The sequence below is a fragment of the Lissotriton helveticus genome, chromosome 5_1 (genome assembly GCF_964261635.1).
Source record: "Lissotriton helveticus chromosome 5_1, aLisHel1.1, whole genome shotgun sequence".
Lineage (NCBI taxonomy): Eukaryota > Metazoa > Chordata > Amphibia > Caudata > Salamandridae > Lissotriton > Lissotriton helveticus.
In genome coordinates this window covers 921,618,600-921,640,492 of record NC_136065.1, presented here as the reverse complement: position 1 = coordinate 921,640,492, position 21,893 = coordinate 921,618,600, and the positions used below count along the sequence as shown (strand labels likewise).

The 21,893-nt window shown below is 42.7% G+C and overlaps 1 protein-coding gene across 4 annotated transcripts in view; it reads right to left on the bottom strand.

Annotated features, from left to right (window-relative positions):
- Nucleotides 1-21,893, bottom strand: part of TBC1D12 (TBC1 domain family member 12) — a 308,722-nt gene that overhangs the window by 147,323 nt on the left and 139,506 nt on the right. For all 4 annotated transcript variants that reach the window (XM_078643381.1, XM_078643382.1, XM_078643384.1 and 1 more), the window contains one exon: nucleotides 10,832-10,947. In XM_078643381.1, the coding sequence (XP_078499507.1) occupies nucleotides 10,832-10,947 (116 nt within the window). The remainder of the gene's footprint in view (nucleotides 1-10,831; nucleotides 10,948-21,893) is intronic.

The window sequence follows — 21,893 nt, the reverse complement described above, 5'->3', positions numbered from 1 at the left end:
AGTATTGACTAATCTTTGCAATACAATATACTACAACGAAGAATGCAATTAAAAAAACTGGCCATACAAATATCTAGATTACAATGGCAAATATATTCTCTCCAACATATAAGCATAGGCCTATTTAAAAAAGAAATTGAATAACGCCTAAAAACACACGAAAAAAGCACCAGCTGAGCCAATAGGTTCTGGGCGTTTTGCAAGCTGGTGGTGCGATGGATACTTGTTTTTATTGCACGCATAAGACACAAAAGGAAAACATTGAAAATATACTGCTTCATAATCATGGTGGCCACAGATTTACAAATAAAAACTTTAATTACAAAAAATACAATCACATTTCATTTCAAAGAAACATACAGGTGCTTCCCAGCAGGCTAAGTGCACTCATGTCGAAATATAGAAAACCTTTTTTAGTTTTAGTGCACCCACAAGAAAATAGGATTTTCACGGGTGCAAAGAAAAGCTACTATTTACTTTGAAATACTGTAACCTGTTATAGTTTAAAAATACAGGAATAAAAAAAAAATAATCAAAAAAGACAAGCATTGGTAAAGCCAATAAGTCAGACTGTATGGTAAATGAAGGTCCTCCTTTATTGAGCAGCAAGTTTGTCTTTGGGGTTGTGTGAATGAATAGGAGAAAGCATGGACTGATGAGAGTGCATGAATGGAGGGAAACGAGTTGCTGAATGCACGGATAGTTCATTGGCGAGTCAGTGCATAGATGGATGGGCAGATGAATATATATCAATGAGCTGACACTATCATCAGAATGAGAATTTCTCAGTTATCTAAACAAAAATCCGGAATCAAACACTATGACAAATCAGGGAAATCGTTGTACTGGTTGCCCACCGGAATTGACCTCTCGCATCATCCCAGAAATACTAGACCAGCACAACCTCCCAGTGCAGAAAAACGCTGACATAAGGACAGTTTTTGCTGCACACTTTGAACTCCTGTAAGCACACAGAGAGAACACAGCATCCCATCCATGAGTATGTATACACCTCTAGACAAACTTCCCCCGGTGGAGCGACTTGCTCTAAACAGTCTAATCACGGAAGGGTAGATTGGTGAAGTGATACAGGGATTAAATTCAGGTAAGAAACCAGGACTCGATGGGTTCCCAATGGAATAATTCTACAAATAGACCTAGCTACTCGCCCCTCACCTGCTCAACTTCTCTACAGAAGCGATAGACAGAGGCCACTACCTATCCCCTCGAAATGGATATGGCCTCCATCAAATGGTCATTCTTAAACCAGGCCTACAAGCCAACCACTGTGCATCTTATAGGCTCATTCCCCTGATAAATGCAGAGGTCAAAATCCTAGCAAACCAACTCAGACCAGTCCTACTCAAACTGATTCACCCGGACCAATATGGATTCGTACAGGGAGGCAGTACACACCACTGCATCTGCTGGATCCAGGGTTCTATGGCCAGCATGAGGGAGCTGGATGTTCCGCTGGCCCTGCTTCTTTTCGATTTTGAAAAAGCCTTCTAAACCGTAGTCCTTCGCGTTTGAGGTCTTCAGGAAAATGGGAGCAGGCCCCCAGATCCGTAGGTATATAGAGCTGCTATACTTCAGACCAAGGGCACCAACGCTGGCCAATGGAGCCCTACTGGACTCCTTCCTCACAGGTAGGGAACCCAGCAGGGATGGCCATTACCAATCCTCCTCTTTGCCCTCGCGATTGAACCATTGGCCTGGCTAATACGCTGCGATACCCAGGGATGGCGATGGGCAGACAGCACAGAAGACCAAATCTCACTCTATACAGCCTACATCCGGTTACTTCTCTCTCACTCTGAACTCGGACTCAAGATGCATGGAAATCCTGAAGCTCCATTTAATGTCATCGGGACTCTGGGTCAACCTTCATAAACCACTGCTTGTCTTGCTCCAATGTAGGACAAAGGAGGCCTCCTGGCCTAACTCCAAACTTATAAAGGATACAGCTTTCACATTCTTAAGATACACATTTCCAGAGACCCAAGTGATAACTGGGACCTCAACCGTACCTCTCTAATGAAACGTGTGAAAGTACACCTGCAACAATGGGAATCACTCCCTTTGCAATTATTAGGAAACATTGCCCTATATGCTCCTCCCCCATCATCCGAGAATTCTAAAACTTTGCCCTCCCCTTTCCACACAGCTGGTTAATGTATCTGGCGTCTATGATCCGCTCCTTCCTATTGCCCAGATGCTTGCCACACATCACCCACGACAAACTTAGAAAGTCAGATTAGAACGGTGGACAGGAATGGAAGATCTCCATGTTTACTACAGAAAGGCACATCTGCAGATTGTTAACGACTGGCTGGACAGGTGGGTGGGACGATCTCGCCTAACCTAGACCGACTGATGAGGATCTTATATGATGACTGACCTCCTCCCACAAAATCTTACTGATGTCACTAAAGTGGTCTTACAGTGCTTGCGGGGAGTTGCAAATGAATCCGGTTGTGAGATAACCCTGACACAGCAAAACCCGCCATGGCAAGACCAAAAATGAAAGCCTACGGCACAACTTCAAGGCTTTACCAAGTGGGACAGGATCGGCATCACAGTGTAAAGCGATGTCTGGCCGGGGAATATGATCCACTCATTCCAAGAACTATCAACAATTCTCTCCATCCAAAACACAACTCCATAAACATCTCAAACTGTGCCAAGCCCTACACACATATGAACGCCAGTTAACAGATCTCCCTGAACCTAGATCGCTAGAGGCAAAACTCCAGCTGGGTAAACTGGGCTGGGCCAAAGAAAAGAAAAAGAAAACCCAATCCTCTAGTTGAAAATTGTGTTTGAGGGACTCTCACAAGTCCCTCGAACACAACCATTAATATCTCAAAAACTACTGAACAGAGTTGCATCAAATCACAAAAAGCATGCTTACTGGACCAAGATCTAGCTTCCTGCCACATATGGTGCAATACAGTTTAACAGTTTTTGCGGAAGCACTGGGATACCCCTTTATTCTCAGGTCCCTGCTTGACGGATCACCCCAAAACTTTCCATGCACATACTAGGCAAAAAAGAACTTTCTTTGAAAGGTTTGGGAAGACACGTCAAAATGTGCCAAAGTTACTGGTAAAACAAAAAAGGCATTCCTACAGAAACGCAGACCTAATTATAATTACCCAGTGACGACTGCCACCAAAATATATATATATATATATATATATATATATATATATATATATATATATATATATATATATATATATATATATATATATATATATATATATATATATATCATTCCAACACCCCCTCCAACGGTGAGAGTGCAGAGACCAACAACGGAGAACTAGTGGAAACAGCATTTATTCCATAAAAGCAGGTAGGAGGCTTCCTTGTCACCCGCTTGAAAGCGAATGCATTTCGGCTTATGATTAGCCTTCTTCAGCGCCGCGAGTGAACTGTTACAGGTGGTGGCACATTTCTCTGATACAAATACCACGCCCCACCTTTTTTTTTAGTCCTGCATTGCTCCACCCCCTCTGGTCCAAATACCAATCGCAATTGTCCTTGGTAAGTCGCATCATGCACCGCGACTACCAGTCCCAGAATGCATTTCATGTGTTCATTTCTGGTGATGGTTGCGTGGGGATAGGAAAAATGCTGTGATGGTAAGGAATAGACTCCCCACTCTGCCGTCGCAGAACAAACTGCTTCCTCCTGTCTCCTACCGTCTCAACCTCTATACGCCTGGTGTCATCTGAGCGGGGACAGGATGAAATGCTATCCTGCCCAGCGCGAAGCCGACTCCTATATATATATATATATATATATATATATATATATATATATATATATATATATATATATATATTTTTCACAAATGCCCTAAAGCTTCGGGAGGGCACACAACGGCATTCTCTGTAGTGTTGGCCTCGTGCAACTCGGCTTCATTTTGAAATTGTGGGGAGTAACAGGCGAGTTGCACGAGGCCAACACTACAGAGAATGCCGTTGTGTGCCCTCCCGAAGCTTTAGGGCATTTGTGAGAAAATTGTGCGCGCGGCAGCCCTTGCCGCGGGGATTGAGCACCACTTTCAACGCGGTTTGCAAAGGCTGTGATTCAGAACCCTTCCGAATCACGAAGCACGGCGTTCTCCAGCATAAAGAAAACTCACCTGTAAAATGACCACATCCTACTAAGGAATTCACTGGATTTAAATGAGACATTGAACACTGCGCCTACTAAAGGTTATCACTGATTCACCATTTTGGACTACTAGTCCCAACATTCCATGGGGCCGAGATGGCCACGCCCACTAATGGCATCACACTGAATAAAAAAATTTAAATGGTGAAGTTTTGCAGCGTATCTTTGTCAGCCCAAGAAGAAGAGGCGGAATGTCTCGAAACGCGTCGGCTTCATTTTGAAATTGTGGGGAGTAACAGGCGAGTTGCACGAGGCCAACACTACAGAGAATGCCGTTGTGTGCCCTCCCGAAGCTTTAGGGCATTTGTGAGAAATATATATATATATATATATATATATATATATATATATATATATATATATATATATATATATATATATATATATATATATTGCTGGCTCTTCAATCAGATATGGTTGGGGACTATTTATGTGTGTATATATATATTTCCTACTGGCGGTCGCCTATAGATAGTTATAGTTAGGACCTACTTTCCATAGGCAATCAACAACATTCTATTTGGAATACATTTGGTGCTGGTGGACGAATCTTTGCGAATTTCTCCAAGAAAATGGCCTGCTCCGTTCCGCTCCTTCCCTGAAAGTTTGGGGATGATTTGTTATGTGGGGGCCGAGAAATAAGGGGGGTCCCAAAACATGTTTTCCCCATGCAATTTTCCATAGGGACCTTTAGCCAGGGCTACAGCCCGAGCGGCTGAACGGAATTACACCAAATTTGGCAGAGAGGTAGAGTTCGATTGGCAGATTGTGCTTTTTGTTAAATGGTGTAAATCCGTTCAGTAGTTCCTGAGAAAATCAAAAGAAAAATCATAGTGATATCTAGAGACGTAGTACTGCACGCGTACGGAAATCTGTACAATTACGAGCACGAGCTGCATGATGATTGGATGTCAACTGTCTGTCAACACTCCAAACCAGGAAGTGTTGGCAGCCATCTTGTGCCTCGGTAGCACAGAGTCACAATAAAACTGTAAAAGAAAGTACGCGTATGGTACTCGTACACGGCGGAAAAGGAAAAAAAAACCTAGAAGTCCGTTTTATTCTTAATTAGCTTCCGGGGGGCTGGGGGGCAAATCCCGGGGGCAATTTTTTTCTAAAATGGGGGCTTGCTTGCTAAAAATGCTGCTGCAACAGTTGATGTGCTTGGTGCAGTAGCAGGTGGGTTGTCTCGCAACGTTCGTGTTGCAGCTTGAGCAAAGTTGTTGGGGTGCAAGTTCTTCACGTGTCGCTCCATATTTGCTGTGGCAAAGGAGTATTTTTAAGATGGATCACCCCTTGAAAGAGTTGTTTGGCAAATTTTACAGGTTACTTTTGGAGCATTAACCTTTTTTTGCCCTTCTGGAAAAGTAAAAAACTGCCAAATTAGAGCTTCTTTCCTCTGCTTTGGAGGTTCTTCAGGAATTAAATATTCCTCTGAAGAACGGATGGAAGATGAGTCCATTGCTGTTATTATGGTAATCTTCCTTCTATTTGACAAGATTCTCAGATGAGATGCTTCTTCTTAGAAAGTCAAAGTAGAATGATTAAAATGGGACGGAACTTTCAACAGTTGGAATAGGAAGTGTTATGAACCAATCAAATCTCTTCTTTTAAAGTCACATGGCTTTGCGTACGGTTACGCTGTGCTTACGGTGCTCTTACGATGAGAGTACGCATGACGTTCCTGCGTGATTTGTGTAATTGCTTTTAAAAGTAATATACGATTGTTCAAAGTTTAAAAAAACAATTTTAATAACTACCCTATATAATGTATTCTGGTAGTATGTTCATTAAATACATAAATATATGTTTTTGAATAAATAAAAACATTTGCGTCTTTCGTGTACGGGGCGCCGTACATGACGTCACACGGAATCCTTGATGCGACGTGTAAAGTGAAAGAGTATTCGTAGCGTATGCTGAGAATGATTAGCAGTACAAACTATGGTGCGATCACTTTCTCACTGTCAAATCAGAACACAGGGCGCGCTATGAGAATAGTTACAAGTGGTTACTCATTGGAGATCCGATTCAGCTGTGCGGCTTATCCACGGTATCATAATGTTACCTTTTAGCCTGTTTAAGTTTGAGGTTTGCATGAAATACTATGCTATAGGCAGATATGCATCTTTAGGCAGCGCTTATCTCCATGAAGCTTGGTTATTACCATTTACATATAGGTGCCTGAGGGAGGGAAAATAAGTTTATCTGAATGGTTAGGATTGCACAATAGCACCAGATCACTGCTTAATTTGTAGACACATACAATTGCATGGCTCTTGTAATCAAGATGCGCCTAATTTGGTCTGAGTTTTGAAACACACTCCAACACGTGCTAGCATAACAACGTTGAGTTTACTGGCAAACGGGAGTTATTTACTTTGAAATAATGCAGATTGTTGTGCGATGTTAGCAGGCATCGCTTACATGATTACGGTAACTGAGCGTGTGGTTTGCTATAAAAAAGTTGTGTTTACTCCTCTGCATGGGAAGCTGGATGTTTCCATCTGTCCGTCGATTCCGACCTTGAAGGCAGTCAACCAAATGAGCCGTATAAGAGCGCTTTTGTCTCAAAAAGAGGTTGCTCTTACATCTACTAGAGAAACATTTGTCCTTCATGTAGCAAACACCCGCACAGAAGTGCATGCTCTATTAAATACTGACGTGCCCCTGCATTTTGGGGAATTAATTCAGACTATCTTTAATGCGTCCTTGACTACGGAGTTACCTTACTTTTTTAAAGTTATAAGCAGTGGCCTTGTGACTTCTTTTCAAACTATATTTGGTGTCTTCTCGGATGATGTGTTGATTGAGTGGAAGATGAAAAAGGTGAAAAATAAGAAAGGCTGGAGGCATGCAAACTACCCACTGCCTTGTCAGTGAAGTGGATCTTTGGATTTCCAGCTCATTACACAGATAGGGTGTTGGATTCCGCAGTGGGAGCAAGAGAAACGAGTACCACATCTAAGTAAGCAAGGTAGTGCACAAAGTACACACAGTGTGCGGTAGAAAGGATGCAAGAAAGGACGCAAGTGTGCAAATTACCCACTGCCATTCACGGGTAGTAGTTACCAAGAAGGCTGAATAAAGGGCCTGCACTTTGAAATTGAATTAAAGAAGAATATTTGATAAGCCCAGCCAAGAAAGGCAGCAAGTAGGTGTGTGTATGTGTGGATGATGTGTTGATTGAGCGGAAGATGAATAAGGTGAAAAATAAAAAAGGCTGTAGACATGCAAACTTTCCACTTCTTTGTAAGGGAAGTGGGTGTTTAGTTTTCTAGTATATATATTATATATATATATATATATATATATATATATATATATATATATATATATATATTCACTGAAAAAAACCATAGGTTTCACACACGATGTAGTTAGGAATTAGCATTTAAAAAACCTTGCAAATTCACTGAAAAAACCATAGGTTTCACATACGTTCTAGTTAGGAATTAGCATTTTAAAAACCTTAGAAATTCACAGAAAAAAACACAGGTTTCACACATGTTATAGTTAGCTGGACATTTCACTCATACAAAACCTTTGAAATACCCCCTTTATAGTTAGTTCAGCTAACTATAACTCGCGCGCCCGCAATGCACTGCTGATGACGTCACATATTACATCACACAGGACATGGTCAGTGACATCACTCATGACATCACTGATGACATCTCAAATGACATCACTGATGACATCATCCTTGTGACAGAGTGGCAGACCTGCTGTCAGCGTAATATAACCGTTGATACACACATCCAAAAATAGAAACTAAAATTTTAAAAAAATGGAGATACCGATACCACTTACAACAACCTATACAGTAATTCCACCATCTACATACACATCCACTCATTCACCAACACTTGAATATAGTCACTCATACATGTAATCACTCATATGTACTCATACACCTATACATGCTGTTACACACCGACACTCATCCAAAGAGTTACTCACACACATACTCAGACATGCAAATAAACTATCAAACATCCATTTACTTACATATACAGCTATACACAAACCACTACACTTAATTTTACAGAAACATACACATACTTACTCTCTTAAACAATCACTTATAGAAACACATACTTATTTATACAGGAACTCTTCCAATCTCTCACTCTCACATATACTCACTTATATATATCAATACTTAACATACTCACATATACTAGTTTAAAACATATGTAATCACTCATAAAGATACTATTGAGGCAGTCATTCACTCACTAACACACCCATATACACAATCACCACCCATACAGTCCTGCACACATGTTGTCTTCAAAACACATACAGCGAGTCACTCATTCATGCATCTATGCACTAAATAATATCCCTCACCGAACTAAACAGACACTCATACTGATACTCAAGAAACCAACTAATAACCCATATTGACACTAATGTAGCTACTCACCAACTCATGCAGCCACTTATAGACAAAGTGAGACAAAAATACAGATATTTACATATTTAAACATTACTCGCTAATACATGTATTCCCTAAGATACACTTAAGTCAGTTATGCAATCATTTTTACAAAAAAAAAATCAATTTACACAATTATTTACCCATTTATTTTTCGATTTACCTTTAGATATACATATATAAAATATATTTATTTTTCAGAAAGACACACAATCACTGAGTGATGTCACGAGTGATGTCATTTGAGATCTCATCAGTGATGTCATCGGTAGGTAATGATGTGAATGGTCAACAGGTGTTTCCCGTATCCGGAAAATATCCTCCGCGTTACACCTACGGCATACCGCTATCTATGCAGTGACAATTGGCAAAACTCGCCATTGTCAAATAAACACGCCTTTTTGGTACTACCTTCAATTCCGTGTGCGGACCATTGCACACTGTTATTTTGAAAAACCCGAACAGGAGCGGGTTGGAATTATCACCGTTCTGCCGATATTACGATACTCCATACCATCTCAGCCCTGAAGAGTCATGGGTTAATACCCTAACTGACGAAACACGTGTCGGCTGGTTTCCTTTCGTATGGATCTCCTGGATACGAGAAACATTCACATACTTATTAAAACAGGAATGAAAAGAACATTCGTGTGTGATCTTATCCTGTGAATGACTTAACCTGATGCGTGCTTGGGGGATTCAGCTGGCACGCTGAGAATTTGTAAATCCCATTATTCATGACGAGCTGGGCTCGTCATGAGCGTGCGAGGAGGCTACCTCATGACGAGCCCAGCTCGTCATGAGCGTCGAAGGGGTTAAACTTGATTACTCATATCATTAATACTGTTGTGTGCGCTTGACTGGTTAGTTCATTTATCATAAGGGTTAGCCTTCTTACCCTTTGGTTTCAGAGTTTTAGGGTTCTCTCTGAACAAGCAGCACCAAACAACTTTACACCATTGTGACTACTCTACCACTACATGTTGTGCGCCATCTAATTCTGAACACTGATAACCCTTCGCGGAACTGTTAACAATATGTAGTTGTAAACTAAAAAAAAAATGAATGAAACAAATTCACACTTTAGGGCAGATTACAATTCGAACATGCAGTCACCCTTTAACTCATTAATACAAATAAAGTCAATAACCTTTAAACCTGCTGCACTAGCTTTTCTAACTCCGCAAGGGGAAGTGACACTGGCAATGTTGTGCTGTCACAGACCAGGATCAGCAAGCAAGGTAGCATGCGTTACTGTTTCTAGTCCAAAACGTGAAATGCCTCTGCTCACCGCCTATAGTCACTCTAAGGGTTGACACGGGCCACTCCATTTCCTTCCTTTACTCGGAATTTATGACGTCCATTTTTTACTCTCTCTCTGGGGCTAAACGGAGATGAGAGCATTTCATGGGGCACCAACTTTCTGATAAATATTGGGGGTGCTCCTGTGATCAAGTGAAGAAAATGACGTTCGATTACAAACTTAAACTCTTACATTTGAAATACTTGCACCAATATTATTACACTCCTGAGCAGAGAGTTAAATTTGACTCTAGAGGCAAAGCAGTGTCTAAACGACATGGTTTATCAAAAGCAACTCTTACATATGTCCTCGAATATACCAAAGGTGTTGATGGACTGGAAAACTCTTGAGTAATACACTTGAAGTATTTTTGCCCCCTCTTCTCAGATGGCCAAGTCTTCTTAACACCATTCGACATCCAGTATCAATGGCACTGGTCTTTGCCAAGAGGCAAGTGGCAATGGTATGGATGCAGAGGAGACTGCCCATGGCAGATGAATGGCTTAAAGACATGGCCATTTAGTGGACTATTACGCGTCAGAAATACGCCCACTGCACAGCCTCAAGACTTGTGGGGCCGTTCCACTCATAGCTGCAGCTGTCATCTGGAGATGCTTCCTCCCCTCAGTCTCAATGCTCGCTGGAGAAGTCAGGTTACTGTGGATGTATATTCACTTGTACTGTACTATCTCGTCTACAGGTTGACATGCACATGTGCCTGATATCATTGGTAAAAAATATAATACTTTGAATTACATTAAAGTTACTCAATAAAACTTTCTTTTAAAAGCCTGCTTCACTAGTATTTTTTAAACACTTCAAAACAGGCTTAAGCTATCAGTGTACATTTTGCAGTTGGAAAACAGTATATTTAAGTAAAAGTAAAAACTGCTTACGCTGGTCGATCTTCCAGAATAAGAGCTGTGGTTGAAAGTGGTTCAAATTCAAAGTTCTTACGCCTCGAAAAATGAGCTGCAGGCTTACAGGCTTTTCCTGTACGAGTTTCATATTCCTAAAAAGTTTTAATGAGAATATACATTACAAACACAGAGTTCAATTTTGTTACAAGTTTATTTTTAACACCATAAAAACACGCAAAAGCTATTATCTTTTTCTCTGTATATAATCCTTGAATGGTTTACAGCAGCCAATTACTATAAGTCATATCTCTAAAACCAATATTGGTCTAAATAAATGAGACTAACTTACCTCATAATACTTCAAGAACATACTTTCTACCGAATAGTACTTAAGTATCGAATTCAGGATGAAGGCTACTCACACATTTGGCAGCATGTACTCAGCTTATTGATCTGCCTTACTTGTATGAATACAATCTCTAACTTCAATAAAAACAAAGTATAGCTAAAGTGAGGATTAGCATCAGAGCCACAAGTTATCATAAAGCAAGTGTTTCTATTAATGATTTTCATTTGTAGTACTATGAGTGGGAATGCATTATTTTAATTCATAGTCATTTAGGGCTTTAAGACGCACGTGCGAAACAAAGAAGGGATGATGTTAAGAAGCACAGCGTGATAATCAACACCTATCTATTTTGCAAAGATAAAGTACTACCCTCAGAGTCAATGAAAAAAAATGAAGCATCTTGTCATTTCATCTAGTGATGTTATCTTGGATTATTCATATATTAATCCATGCCAAAGAACATTCATAATTATAATATTAGGAAAACCTAGGGCCTTTTATGAAAAGAATATAAAATTACCAAGGGCTGCCGGTTTATGATTGAGCAGAAATCAAATAGTAGAGCAATTTTTAGACTGTGTAAATATAGGTCTAAAGTCTTGATTTTTTTAATGGTTTTTTGATTGATGAAATGACAATGTATTGTAGAACAAGTTACTTAACTTTGGTAGCAGCTCGTCTTGTAGAGACTATATCTAGCTGCAGATTCCTTACCTTTAAATTTCTCCAGGTGTCAGACTGGATTCGGAAGATTTTTCATGAGCAGTATCCCTGCACGCCGGTAGGTGGCATCGGTCGGCTCTGCAGGGCCTGGTTGATGTACTCCGCACCGGAAGTGACATACGCGTCACCTATATAGGAGCCACCTTGGTGCACTGACGTCAGTTACATTTCACAACCCTACAAGAGCGGAGCCATGAAGTGCACCGACACTGGGGTATCCAAACTAAGGCCCTGAAACGGATCCTCCCTCACCCTAGAAATCTGTCAGCAGAACAGGGAGGATGGGTGGGTCTGTAATGTATTTGCGGCTAGATATTGTCTCTAGCAGATAAGACGTTACCGAATTTAAGTAACTTGTTCAGCTGATAGAGACTTCTAGGCACAGATTCCTTACCTTTGAAAAGATACCCAAGAAATAACACCCCCACGGGTGGGTCTGCAGACAAATTTAAACTAGGAAGTCACGCAGGACCGAATGGGCAAAATGGCCGTCTCTTCAGACCGGAGCGTCTAGGCAGTAATGCTTGATAAACGTGTGCATGGAAGCCCACGTTGCTGCTTGGCAGATGTCCAGCACTCGGATTCCACATGCTAACACAGTGGTCCCAGCTTTTGCTCTGGGGGACTGAATTAAGCCTTCATGAGGCGGCTTCTTTGCCAGTGTGCAGCAGATCTTGATGAAGAGAAAGACATATTGAAAGATAGTCTGTTTCTGCACAGTCCAACTTTGCTTCGTACCAACATACCCCACAAAAAGCTTGTTGTCCACCCAAAACTCTTGTGTGTGGTCAAGGTAGATCGACAATGCTCTTTTTGGGTCCAGACGATGGAGTCACTCTTCTTCCTTAAAGGGATGTGGAGGAATGTGGAAGGTAGACAAGGTGACATTTTGGCCCACTTGAATGGTGTCACCACAGTTGGCAAGAAAGAGGTCCTAGTGCAAAGCACCAGTTTGCCTGGAAAAACTGAGAAGACTGGAGGCTTGGAAGAAAAAGCCTGCAGCTCACTCACCCTCCAGGCCAAAGTAATTGCCACAAGGAAGGCTGTTTTGATGGTGAGCAGCCTGAGGGGACAATTGTAAAGAGGCTCGAAAGGAGCACACATGAAGAAAATGAGGACCAAATGAAGGTCCCACTGAGGCATAATAAAATGAGAAGGCCCTTCAAAAATCTATTTACAATAGAGAACTTAAATAAAGAGGGTTGGTCAGGCAGCCGCAAGAAGGCAGACAGAACAGAACGATAACCCTCCTGAGTGCCCAAAGCAAAGCCCTGCTGTGCAAGGGTAAGAATAAAAAACAAAATATCAGAAAGGGAGGCAGAAAGTGGGTGTAGTGAATGAGCCACTTTAGGGGTCTGATGATCTTTGATGACCCTCGACCACCACCATTGTGTACTGATTTTAGTGTGCTATGTTACTTTAACCTTCATGTAGGATGGTCTTGCATTACAATAATCTTGCCAAAGAATAGAAGGTGTGGGATGTCGAGGTGCAGTGTTGTTGGTGATGGTGCACACATGTGCTCCATAGGGAATACTGAGGGATTAAGTGCATAGTGTTATTTGAGTTAGGTGAATTATGACTTTAGCCTATTGGCTTTGACGTGGTCTAATATTATTCTGCTTTCCAAGTAGTAGAGGCCTATGCTTGAGCAACTCCATATTCTAAACTGCAGCCATCTTCTGAGCCTCTGTAGGTGAGAGGTGATATTTGAGATTACATGTGTTGTTCACCGGCAGTGAACCAGAGCAGACCAGTTCTTATCAGGAGGAATGTGCCTTCTTCGCATTGGCGCCAGAACAAAAGCTTGGCCAGCTGCTGTACGGTGCTTGGTGTGGAAAAGTACAGGAATCTTGTGAGAAAGGTAGGCGGGCTCTTCCAGAAGCTTCGATAGAGGATAGAGTTCTATATTAGAGAAAGGGGGTCCGAGAGAGGGAGAGATTCAGAGATGCAGGCAGAGAGAGTTTCTGAGAGGCAGAGAGCTTCTGAGATGCTGAGAGATGCTGATATGCTGAGCTGAGATGCTGGTCTGGTGTTTTGGCGGTCTGATGATACATCACGGTGCAGACGTGTGTGTGCCACAGAGAGTCCGGAACCAACCAGTGAGGGAAAGAGAGACGGACCCTTCTTCAGATGACAAGACGCCTAAGATTATGGTGAGGTGTTCGATGTATATCTAACTTTATCTAACTATGCTTTTATTTTCAGGCTCTATGTATATCTATGATTGCTGCTAATGTTTACTGTGATGTTTAGTTATTTCTTTCTTTTGTCATCCTATTATCATGTAATAAACCCTAGAGCATATCATTTGTTGGTATGCCTTGTGAGGGAAGGTTGAGACCCCTTTTTTACCAAGTACTTACAGAGGGATGGGCGATTCCCCTCTAATGGGTAATTGTTGATACGGAAGGGAAAGTGCCTCCTATCAGGGATGTCTAAATAACATTGCTAGGAGGAGCATGCGCTGTGTACCCTCTTAGATTAGGAGGTGTTGTGAATTTCTGCGTACCCTCTTAGATTGGGAGGTGTTGTGACTTGTTGTTATTTGCGAGCTCCTCAGCAATGGTCTTATATGTTGTCAGTGTTTATTCCTTTCTTGGGTAAGTATTGTGAAATGTGGTGTCTTTCTGTAACCTGAGAAAGGGTGTGGTAAGTAATGACCTGGTGACTGACAGAAGCACCAAAACATATAGAGAAACACGTCATTACAGTGGATCAATGGACTTTTCTGTCCAATATGATACAAATTGATTCCATCGGCAGGCGTATACCATCTTGGTGGGGGGGACACCTGGCTGCCAGAATAACATTGCAGACTTTGGGAGGAAGGTTGAAAGCAATTAACTGCCGCTGCTCACTTTCTATGTAAAAAAGCGGAGAGTGGACATGTTCGGGTGGAGGACCCCCCCAGCTGCTGCGACAGAACATCCTCCCAAAGGTGTACCCTGATCGCCAAATCGATACATGTTCAGAAGCTCGGGATACCAGACTCTCCATGCCAAGTCCAGATCCACAAGGATGCGGGGGAGAATGCATGCCAAGATCTGGAGATGTATCTAGTTAGGCTGGCATCAACCAGTTCCTCATACCAGCCTATATCTTGATGGTACTGGTATTCTCAAGGGGCCAGTGACCCCTCCCATTCCTCCCCAAGGCCTAGCCATTCAGAATAGCGCTTAGACTCAGACCTTGGACACGGGGTCCTGTCGGCACCGGAATCAGCATTGGGGCCGGCACCAAGGAAAGGTTGTAGTTGCACAACCAGTGCCAGTCTGGATTCATGTTCAGATCAATGGGGGCCTATCGGAGCATGGGCCGGAGCTGCCGGCATGGAACCAGATGGGGGCCCCCTCTGACCCTGCGGTGCCCAAAGGCGCTACAGAGGGGCCGGGCCGCTCAAAAATTAGGCGAATGGCCTCATAGAACTCTTTAGTTGAACTGGGGTCACTCCAGCTCCCAGAAAACTGGGGAGGCACAGGGTGTCGAACAAGTGCAGGTTTCGAGGAACCATGCCTCGAACGCCGATGTTCATTCATCGCATAAGCACGATTCGACTTCTTGTATTTTTTTGTGCCTCTTACCAGAGTGCCCCGATTTTGAGGACATTGGACTCCTGGCACAGTCCCGAGACCTTTCTCTCAAGCGGACCATGACTTCCGCAAAGTCCCATGCAGGGCCACTAGCAACAATAGGGATTGTTCCCTCAAAGCCTTCGGTCGCATTGCCCGGCAGTCGGAGCACGACTTGGAGTTCTGGTCGCGCTTCAGACACCACAAACACACAAGGTGTGGCACGGCGACAGGCGCCACAGAGTTTAAAACCGGTCTTCCCCAATGACATTGTCAGCACACCACACAAAAGGTCAACAAAATGTCTAAAACCCTGATACCTCTTCTCTCAGATCCGCGCTGGCTGGTGCATAAAAAATAAAACAGAAACCGATATCAGCCCAACAAGGTGGCGCCTATATAGGTGCAGCAGACGTCACTTCGGCATAGACGATGCCATGCAGAGCTGACCAACGACACCTACTGTCAAGCAGATGTACTGTTCATGAAAATGTTTCCCGATTCAGTCATACGCCTAGGAAAATTCAAAGGTAAGGGATGTGCGGCTAAAAGCCTCTAGCAGATATGGATGTTTTTAACCTATGGTTTTTAATGCAATATGCTGCATGTTTATGGACTGCTATTGACCTAAAAGAAACATTTAAATAATAATATTCCATATGTGCATCATACTCGAGCATCACTTGCACACGATTTGAAGATACATAATACAAGTTATACATAGCACCAACTAGTTTGTGAATTTTCATTTTTTACGATAATGAGCTGAGCACAAAAAGGAATATGTTGAAAATTCTTCATTGGATTAGGACCAATAGCCTTCGGAATGCATGAAAGATTATCTGATTTGAGCAGGAAACTAACCAAACATTTTTTGTCATGTTTATCTACCTGAGGGAGGTGAGAAAAGTGTCCTTCTTTAAGGGAAGAGAGATTGTGCATTGTGTCCAAAGATGCCATTTTACAGCCCTGCCTCTAACTTGGGAGTGGCGCTGAGGAGGTCAGTTCTTGAACCACACCTCTTAAAAACAAAAATATGTATTATGTTCTTACAATCTGATTTTTAAGCAAAGGATTAATGAAAAGGGTTGTTAAATATTTACTTTTAGTGATGCTGAAAGGGACATTTATTAAAAGAGCATTCTTGAATCAATCACTGCCCTAGACGTTTCTAGTAAGGTACTGGTGAGAATGTTCAAATCAAAAAGATGTACCTTTTCATAATGTGAATGGGTTTCGTAGGTCACAGGAAGGAGTCTAATCATTCTTTGGCAAAAAGGCCTCCTTAAACCCTGAAGACCCTGAACCCAAGTATGAGGGACTGTATACTTCTATGAAACACCATTTCCCATCACTAAGATAAACACCGATGTCACCCAGAGAGGCAGCGATCTCTGCCAGTCAGTGACCAGTGGTCTGTGGAAATTCCTTATGCTGGTTTCACTGGGAGGTCAGGGATGCCTCCATTTTCTTGGCAGGCCTAGTCTGATTTCTATTGAAGAAGCGAAGCTATGAAGAGTGATTTGAGGTTTTTTCAGGTTTCATTTCTCAAAATTTCACCTTGCTGGATTCCTCCCCCGCAAGTCCTCTATGAAATACTGATTAGTACAAAACACTCTTCCAAGAACGGCCGGAGTGTATATGTTCAGAGCTAGGGTACAATGTCAATTGACATGGTGCACTAGAGTTAGTGTTTCTGCTGAGTCGCTTTACCTCCCATCAGGATTTAGAATAGGAGAAGAAAGAAAAGCCTTCCTGACTGTGGCCTTAAGGGGACCTTATCTATCTGAAGAGGTTACCTTGGAAGAGCTTTTCTTTTTTCTAGCATGAAATCTTGTTTCTAGAACGTGTTTGAGAAGTAGGAAAGACGCCTTCTTGATTTGGCCTCAATGCTTAGTGTTGCTTACGTTACTAAGAACAGTGAGGCTTGCCTGCAGTAGGATCTTAGCTTTTGGAAGCTATGTTGGAGATGTTTCTGTAAATGAGGAGAAACTTGCTGGCCTATGGAAGATCTAGAGTTAAATACAAGCACTGGGAATACTCAGTGGGTGGGTGCCAGTTGTATGTGCACAATTGATATGCTGTGGACTGCTCGATTCTTCTATGAAACTTATTTCTTGGCGTTTGTAAGTACCTGGCAATTGGAATAGTCCTGAATTGGTGAAACCTGCAGTTACTGCGGAAGGACTTCTATGGAACTGGGACAAGAAAAGCAACACCCTCTTCCCTTCTGACTACATTAATCAAGAGAGCTCAGCCTGTATCATGCAGAGAAGTGCTGGCTTAGCGCAGAGCCACATGCTTGTTTTTTTATGTTTCAGGGTTCTAAAGTTCACACATGTAAACAGAAAGGAATATGCTACTTACCAGTATGCATCTGTTCTTGGCATAGAGGGCTGCAGAGTGGTACATTTATGAATAGATCGCCATCTGGTGTTGGGCTCGGATGATTGCACTTGTTTTTCTTCTGGAGAAGTCTTTGTCGTCATAGATGACTCCTCCTCTTGGTGTTAGTGCGCATGGGCATCGGCTCCATCCTTAGATTGTTTTGCCATAGTAGGGTTAGATGGAGTAGTGTAGTATAATACATAAAGATATGCCCATGTAAGTGTATCTAAATAAGATAATGTTGGGACAGACACAGGTTTCCGGGGATGCAGGGAGGGCATGTACCACTCTGCAGCCCTCTATGCCAAGAACAGATGCATACTGGTAAGTAGCATATTCCGTTCGAGGCACATGGGCTGCAGATGGTACATTTATGAATAGATTGTACAGCAGTTACCTCCCTAGCGGTGGTCACCAGTGTCTGTCGCAACTGTTTGAAATGGAGTTTTTAATACAGCTTGGCCCACTCTGGCTTGTTGTGCAGCCTGTACATCAACACAGTAGTGCTTTGTGAATGTATGTGGTGTAGACCAAGTTGCTGCTCTACATATGTCATCTAGGGGAATGTTCCCTAAGAATGCCATAGATGCTCCTAGTTTTCGTGTAGAATGAGCTCTAGGAGGAACAGTTAATGTTCTCTTTGCTTTAATGTAACATATTTGTATACATCTTACAATCCATCTAGCGATGCCTGCTTTAGAGATAGGATTGCCCTTATGTGTTGGGGAAAATGCTACAAATAGTTGTTTAGTTTTCCTGAAGTTTTGTGTTCTTTCTATGTAGTACAAAATGGCTCTTTTGACATCTAGTGTATGTAGAGCCCTTTCTGCTACCGTCTGTGGCTTTGGAAAGAAGACTGGTAGTTCCACTGGCTGATTGATGTGAAATGCTGAAATTACTTTAGGCAAGAACTTTGGGTTTGTTCTAAGAACCACTTTATTCTGGTGTAACTGTAGGAATGGTTCTTGTATTGTCAATGCCTGTAATTCACTTACTCTCCTGAGTGAGGTAATGGCTATAAGGAAAGCCACCTTCCATGTAAGGAATTGTATTTCGCACCTATGCATAGGTTCGAAAGGTGGCCCCATTAGTCTGGTGAGTACTACGTTGAGGTTCCAGACCGGGGAAGGTGGTAATCTTGGTGGAATGACTCTTTTAAGGCCTTCCATGAAGGCTTTTATCGCTGGCACTCTGAACAGTGATATGTGCTGCCTGTTTTGTAGGTACGCTGCTATAGCTGCTAGATGTACCCTGATAGATGTGTACGCTAGATTACATTGCTGTAAGTGTAATAAGTAGCAAATAATCTCCCTTGTTGATACGTCCAGAGGGTTGATATTATTATTAGTACAGTGTATAGCAAACCTCTTCCACTTAGCTGCATAGCATGCTCTGGTGGTGGGACGTCTCGCTTGTTTAATTATCTCCATGCAATTTGGGGGTAGATCTAAGTACCCAAATTCTAGGATTTCAGGAGCCAGATCGCTAGGTTCAATTGTGTGGGATCTGGGTGCATTATTTCTCCATGGTTCTGTGTAAGGTGCATGGGTAGAATTCGTAGCTTTTGATGTGGCACTTGTGAGAGTTGCAGGAGCGTGGTGAACCACGGTTGTCTTGCCCACGTGGGTGCTACTAGTATCATGGTCATTGAGTGTTGTTGTAGTTTTCTGACCCCTAATGGGATTAGTGGGAGAGGGGGAAAAGCGTATGCAAATTTGTTGGACCAATTTATCCATAACGCATTGCCCTGCGACAGGTGGTGCGGGTACCTGGACGCGAAGCTTTGGCATTTTGCGTTCTGATGAGTGGCAAAGAGGTCTATCTCTGGCTGTCCCCATCTTTGGAAGAATGGCTGCAGTATTTGTTGGTGCAGTTCCCATTCGTGTATTTGTTCCGACTGTCTGCTTAAGATGTCTGCTATCTGGTTTTGGACTCCTGGTAGGTGTTCGGCTAACAGATAGATGTTTTGAGGAATGGCCCATCTCCAGATTTCCTGTGCTAGTCTGGATAGTTGGAGAGAGTGCGTCCCCCCCTGTTTTTGAATATAATACATTGCTGTCATGTTGTCTGTTCTGATCAGGACTGCTTTGTTGGTAACATGTATTTGGAAGGCTTTCAATGCTAGAAACACCGCTAGTAGTTCTAGGTAATTGATGTGCAGTCTTTTTTCCTGCACACTCCACCTTCCTTGTACTGTGTATTTCTCCATATGTGCTCCCCATCCTGTGAGCGATGCGTCCGCTGTTATTGTCACCTGTGGAATTGGTTCTAGGAACGACCGCCCCTTGGCAATGTTTGTTGTGTTCCACCACTTCAGAGAGCGGTGTGTGCGGTCGTCTACCAACACCAGATCTGTAATCTGTCCTTGAGCCTGATTCCACTGTGTCGCTAAGCATTCTTGTAGCAGACGCATTTGTAGTTTGGCATATGGTATTAGCAGTATGCAGGATGACATCATCCCTAATAGCTGCATGAACACTCTTGCTGGTAGTGAGTGTTGTGGCTGGAATCTTTGAATGATTGTAAGCATTGTTTGGATCCTGACTGGATTGGGGTATACTTTGGCTTTTTCTGTGTCTATAGTAGCCCCCAGATATTGTTGAACCTTGCTTGGTTGTAGGTGTGACTTTGTGTAGTTCACCGTGAACCCTAGCTGGTGTAGTAGCTGAATTGTCTTTTGTGTGTTTTGAAGACATTCCTCTTGTGACTTGGCCTTTATTAGCCAGTCGTCCAAGTATGGGAAGACATGTATTTGTTGTCTTCTTAGGTGAGCTGCCACCACTGCCAGGCATTTTGTGAACACCCTTGGTGCCGTTGTGACACCAAACGGAAGGACTTTGAACTGATAATGTTGTCCTTCTACCACAAACCTGAGGTATTTCCTGTGGGCTTTGTGAATCGGGATATGAAAGTAAGCGTCTTTTAGATCCAGTGTAGAAAGAAAGTCCCCTTTCTTCAGTAAAGGAAGTACCTGTTGGAGCGTGACCATGTGGAAATGTTCCGAATTTATGTATGCGTTGAGAGGTCTTAGGTCCAGTATCGGCCTTAGAGACTCATACTTTTTGGGAATTAGGAAGTATAGGGAGTATACTCCTGTTCCTTGTTGGTGCTGTGGAACCTTCTCTATGGCATGCTTTCCTAGCAGGGATAGTACTTCCTGCTTTAACAGTGTCAGGTGATCTTGTTTCATTGGACGCTGTTTGGGGGGGATGTTTGGTGGGGTAGATGTGAGTTCCAGGCAATAACCATGTTGGATAATTTGTCTCACCCACCTGTCTGATGTGATGTTTTCCCAGACAGGTAGGAACTGTGATAGGCGTCCCCCGACCGGTGTTATATGGTCTGGGGGGAGCTGTATGAAGTCACTGCTTTGGGGTTGGAGAGTTGCGGTTGTTGTTGTTTCCGCGACCTCTACCCTTGTTGTTGCTACCTCTGTAGCCACCTCTAGAATTACCTCTGGGTGATGTAGGTGTAAAAGAGGTTTGTTGCTGGCTTGTACCTTATTTTTGGATCCTCCTCTATAGGCGGACCTACGAAAGGAACCTCTTTGTGTCGGCTGTTGCAATGCTCCCATTGATTTAGCCGTTTCGGTATCCTTTTTCATCTTTTCTAAGGCCTCATCTGTCCCTGTGCCGAAAAGTGTTTTCCCATCAAAAGGTTGGTTCAGTAACGATGTTTGTACCTCTTGTTTGAACCCTGATACCCTGAGCCATGCATGTCTCCTTAACATGATGCTTGTGTTTGTAGATCTTGCTGCAGTGTCTGCCGCGTCTAGGGCGCACTTGATTGAAGTGTTAGTAATTAACTTCCCTTCTTGTATGAGTTGATCTGCCCTCTTTTGATGTTCTTTAGGGAGATGTGTGATGAGTTTTTCTAATTCATCATAATGCGCTCTGTCATACCTTGCAAGTAGTGCTTGCGTATTAGCTATGCGCCAGCTGTTTGCCGCTTGAGATGCTACTCTCTTGCCAGAGGCATCTATTAGCTTAGACTCTTTGTCAGGAGGTGGAGCTTCTCCTGTAGATAAAGAGTTTGCTCTCTTACGAGCGTTTGTGACCACTAGTGA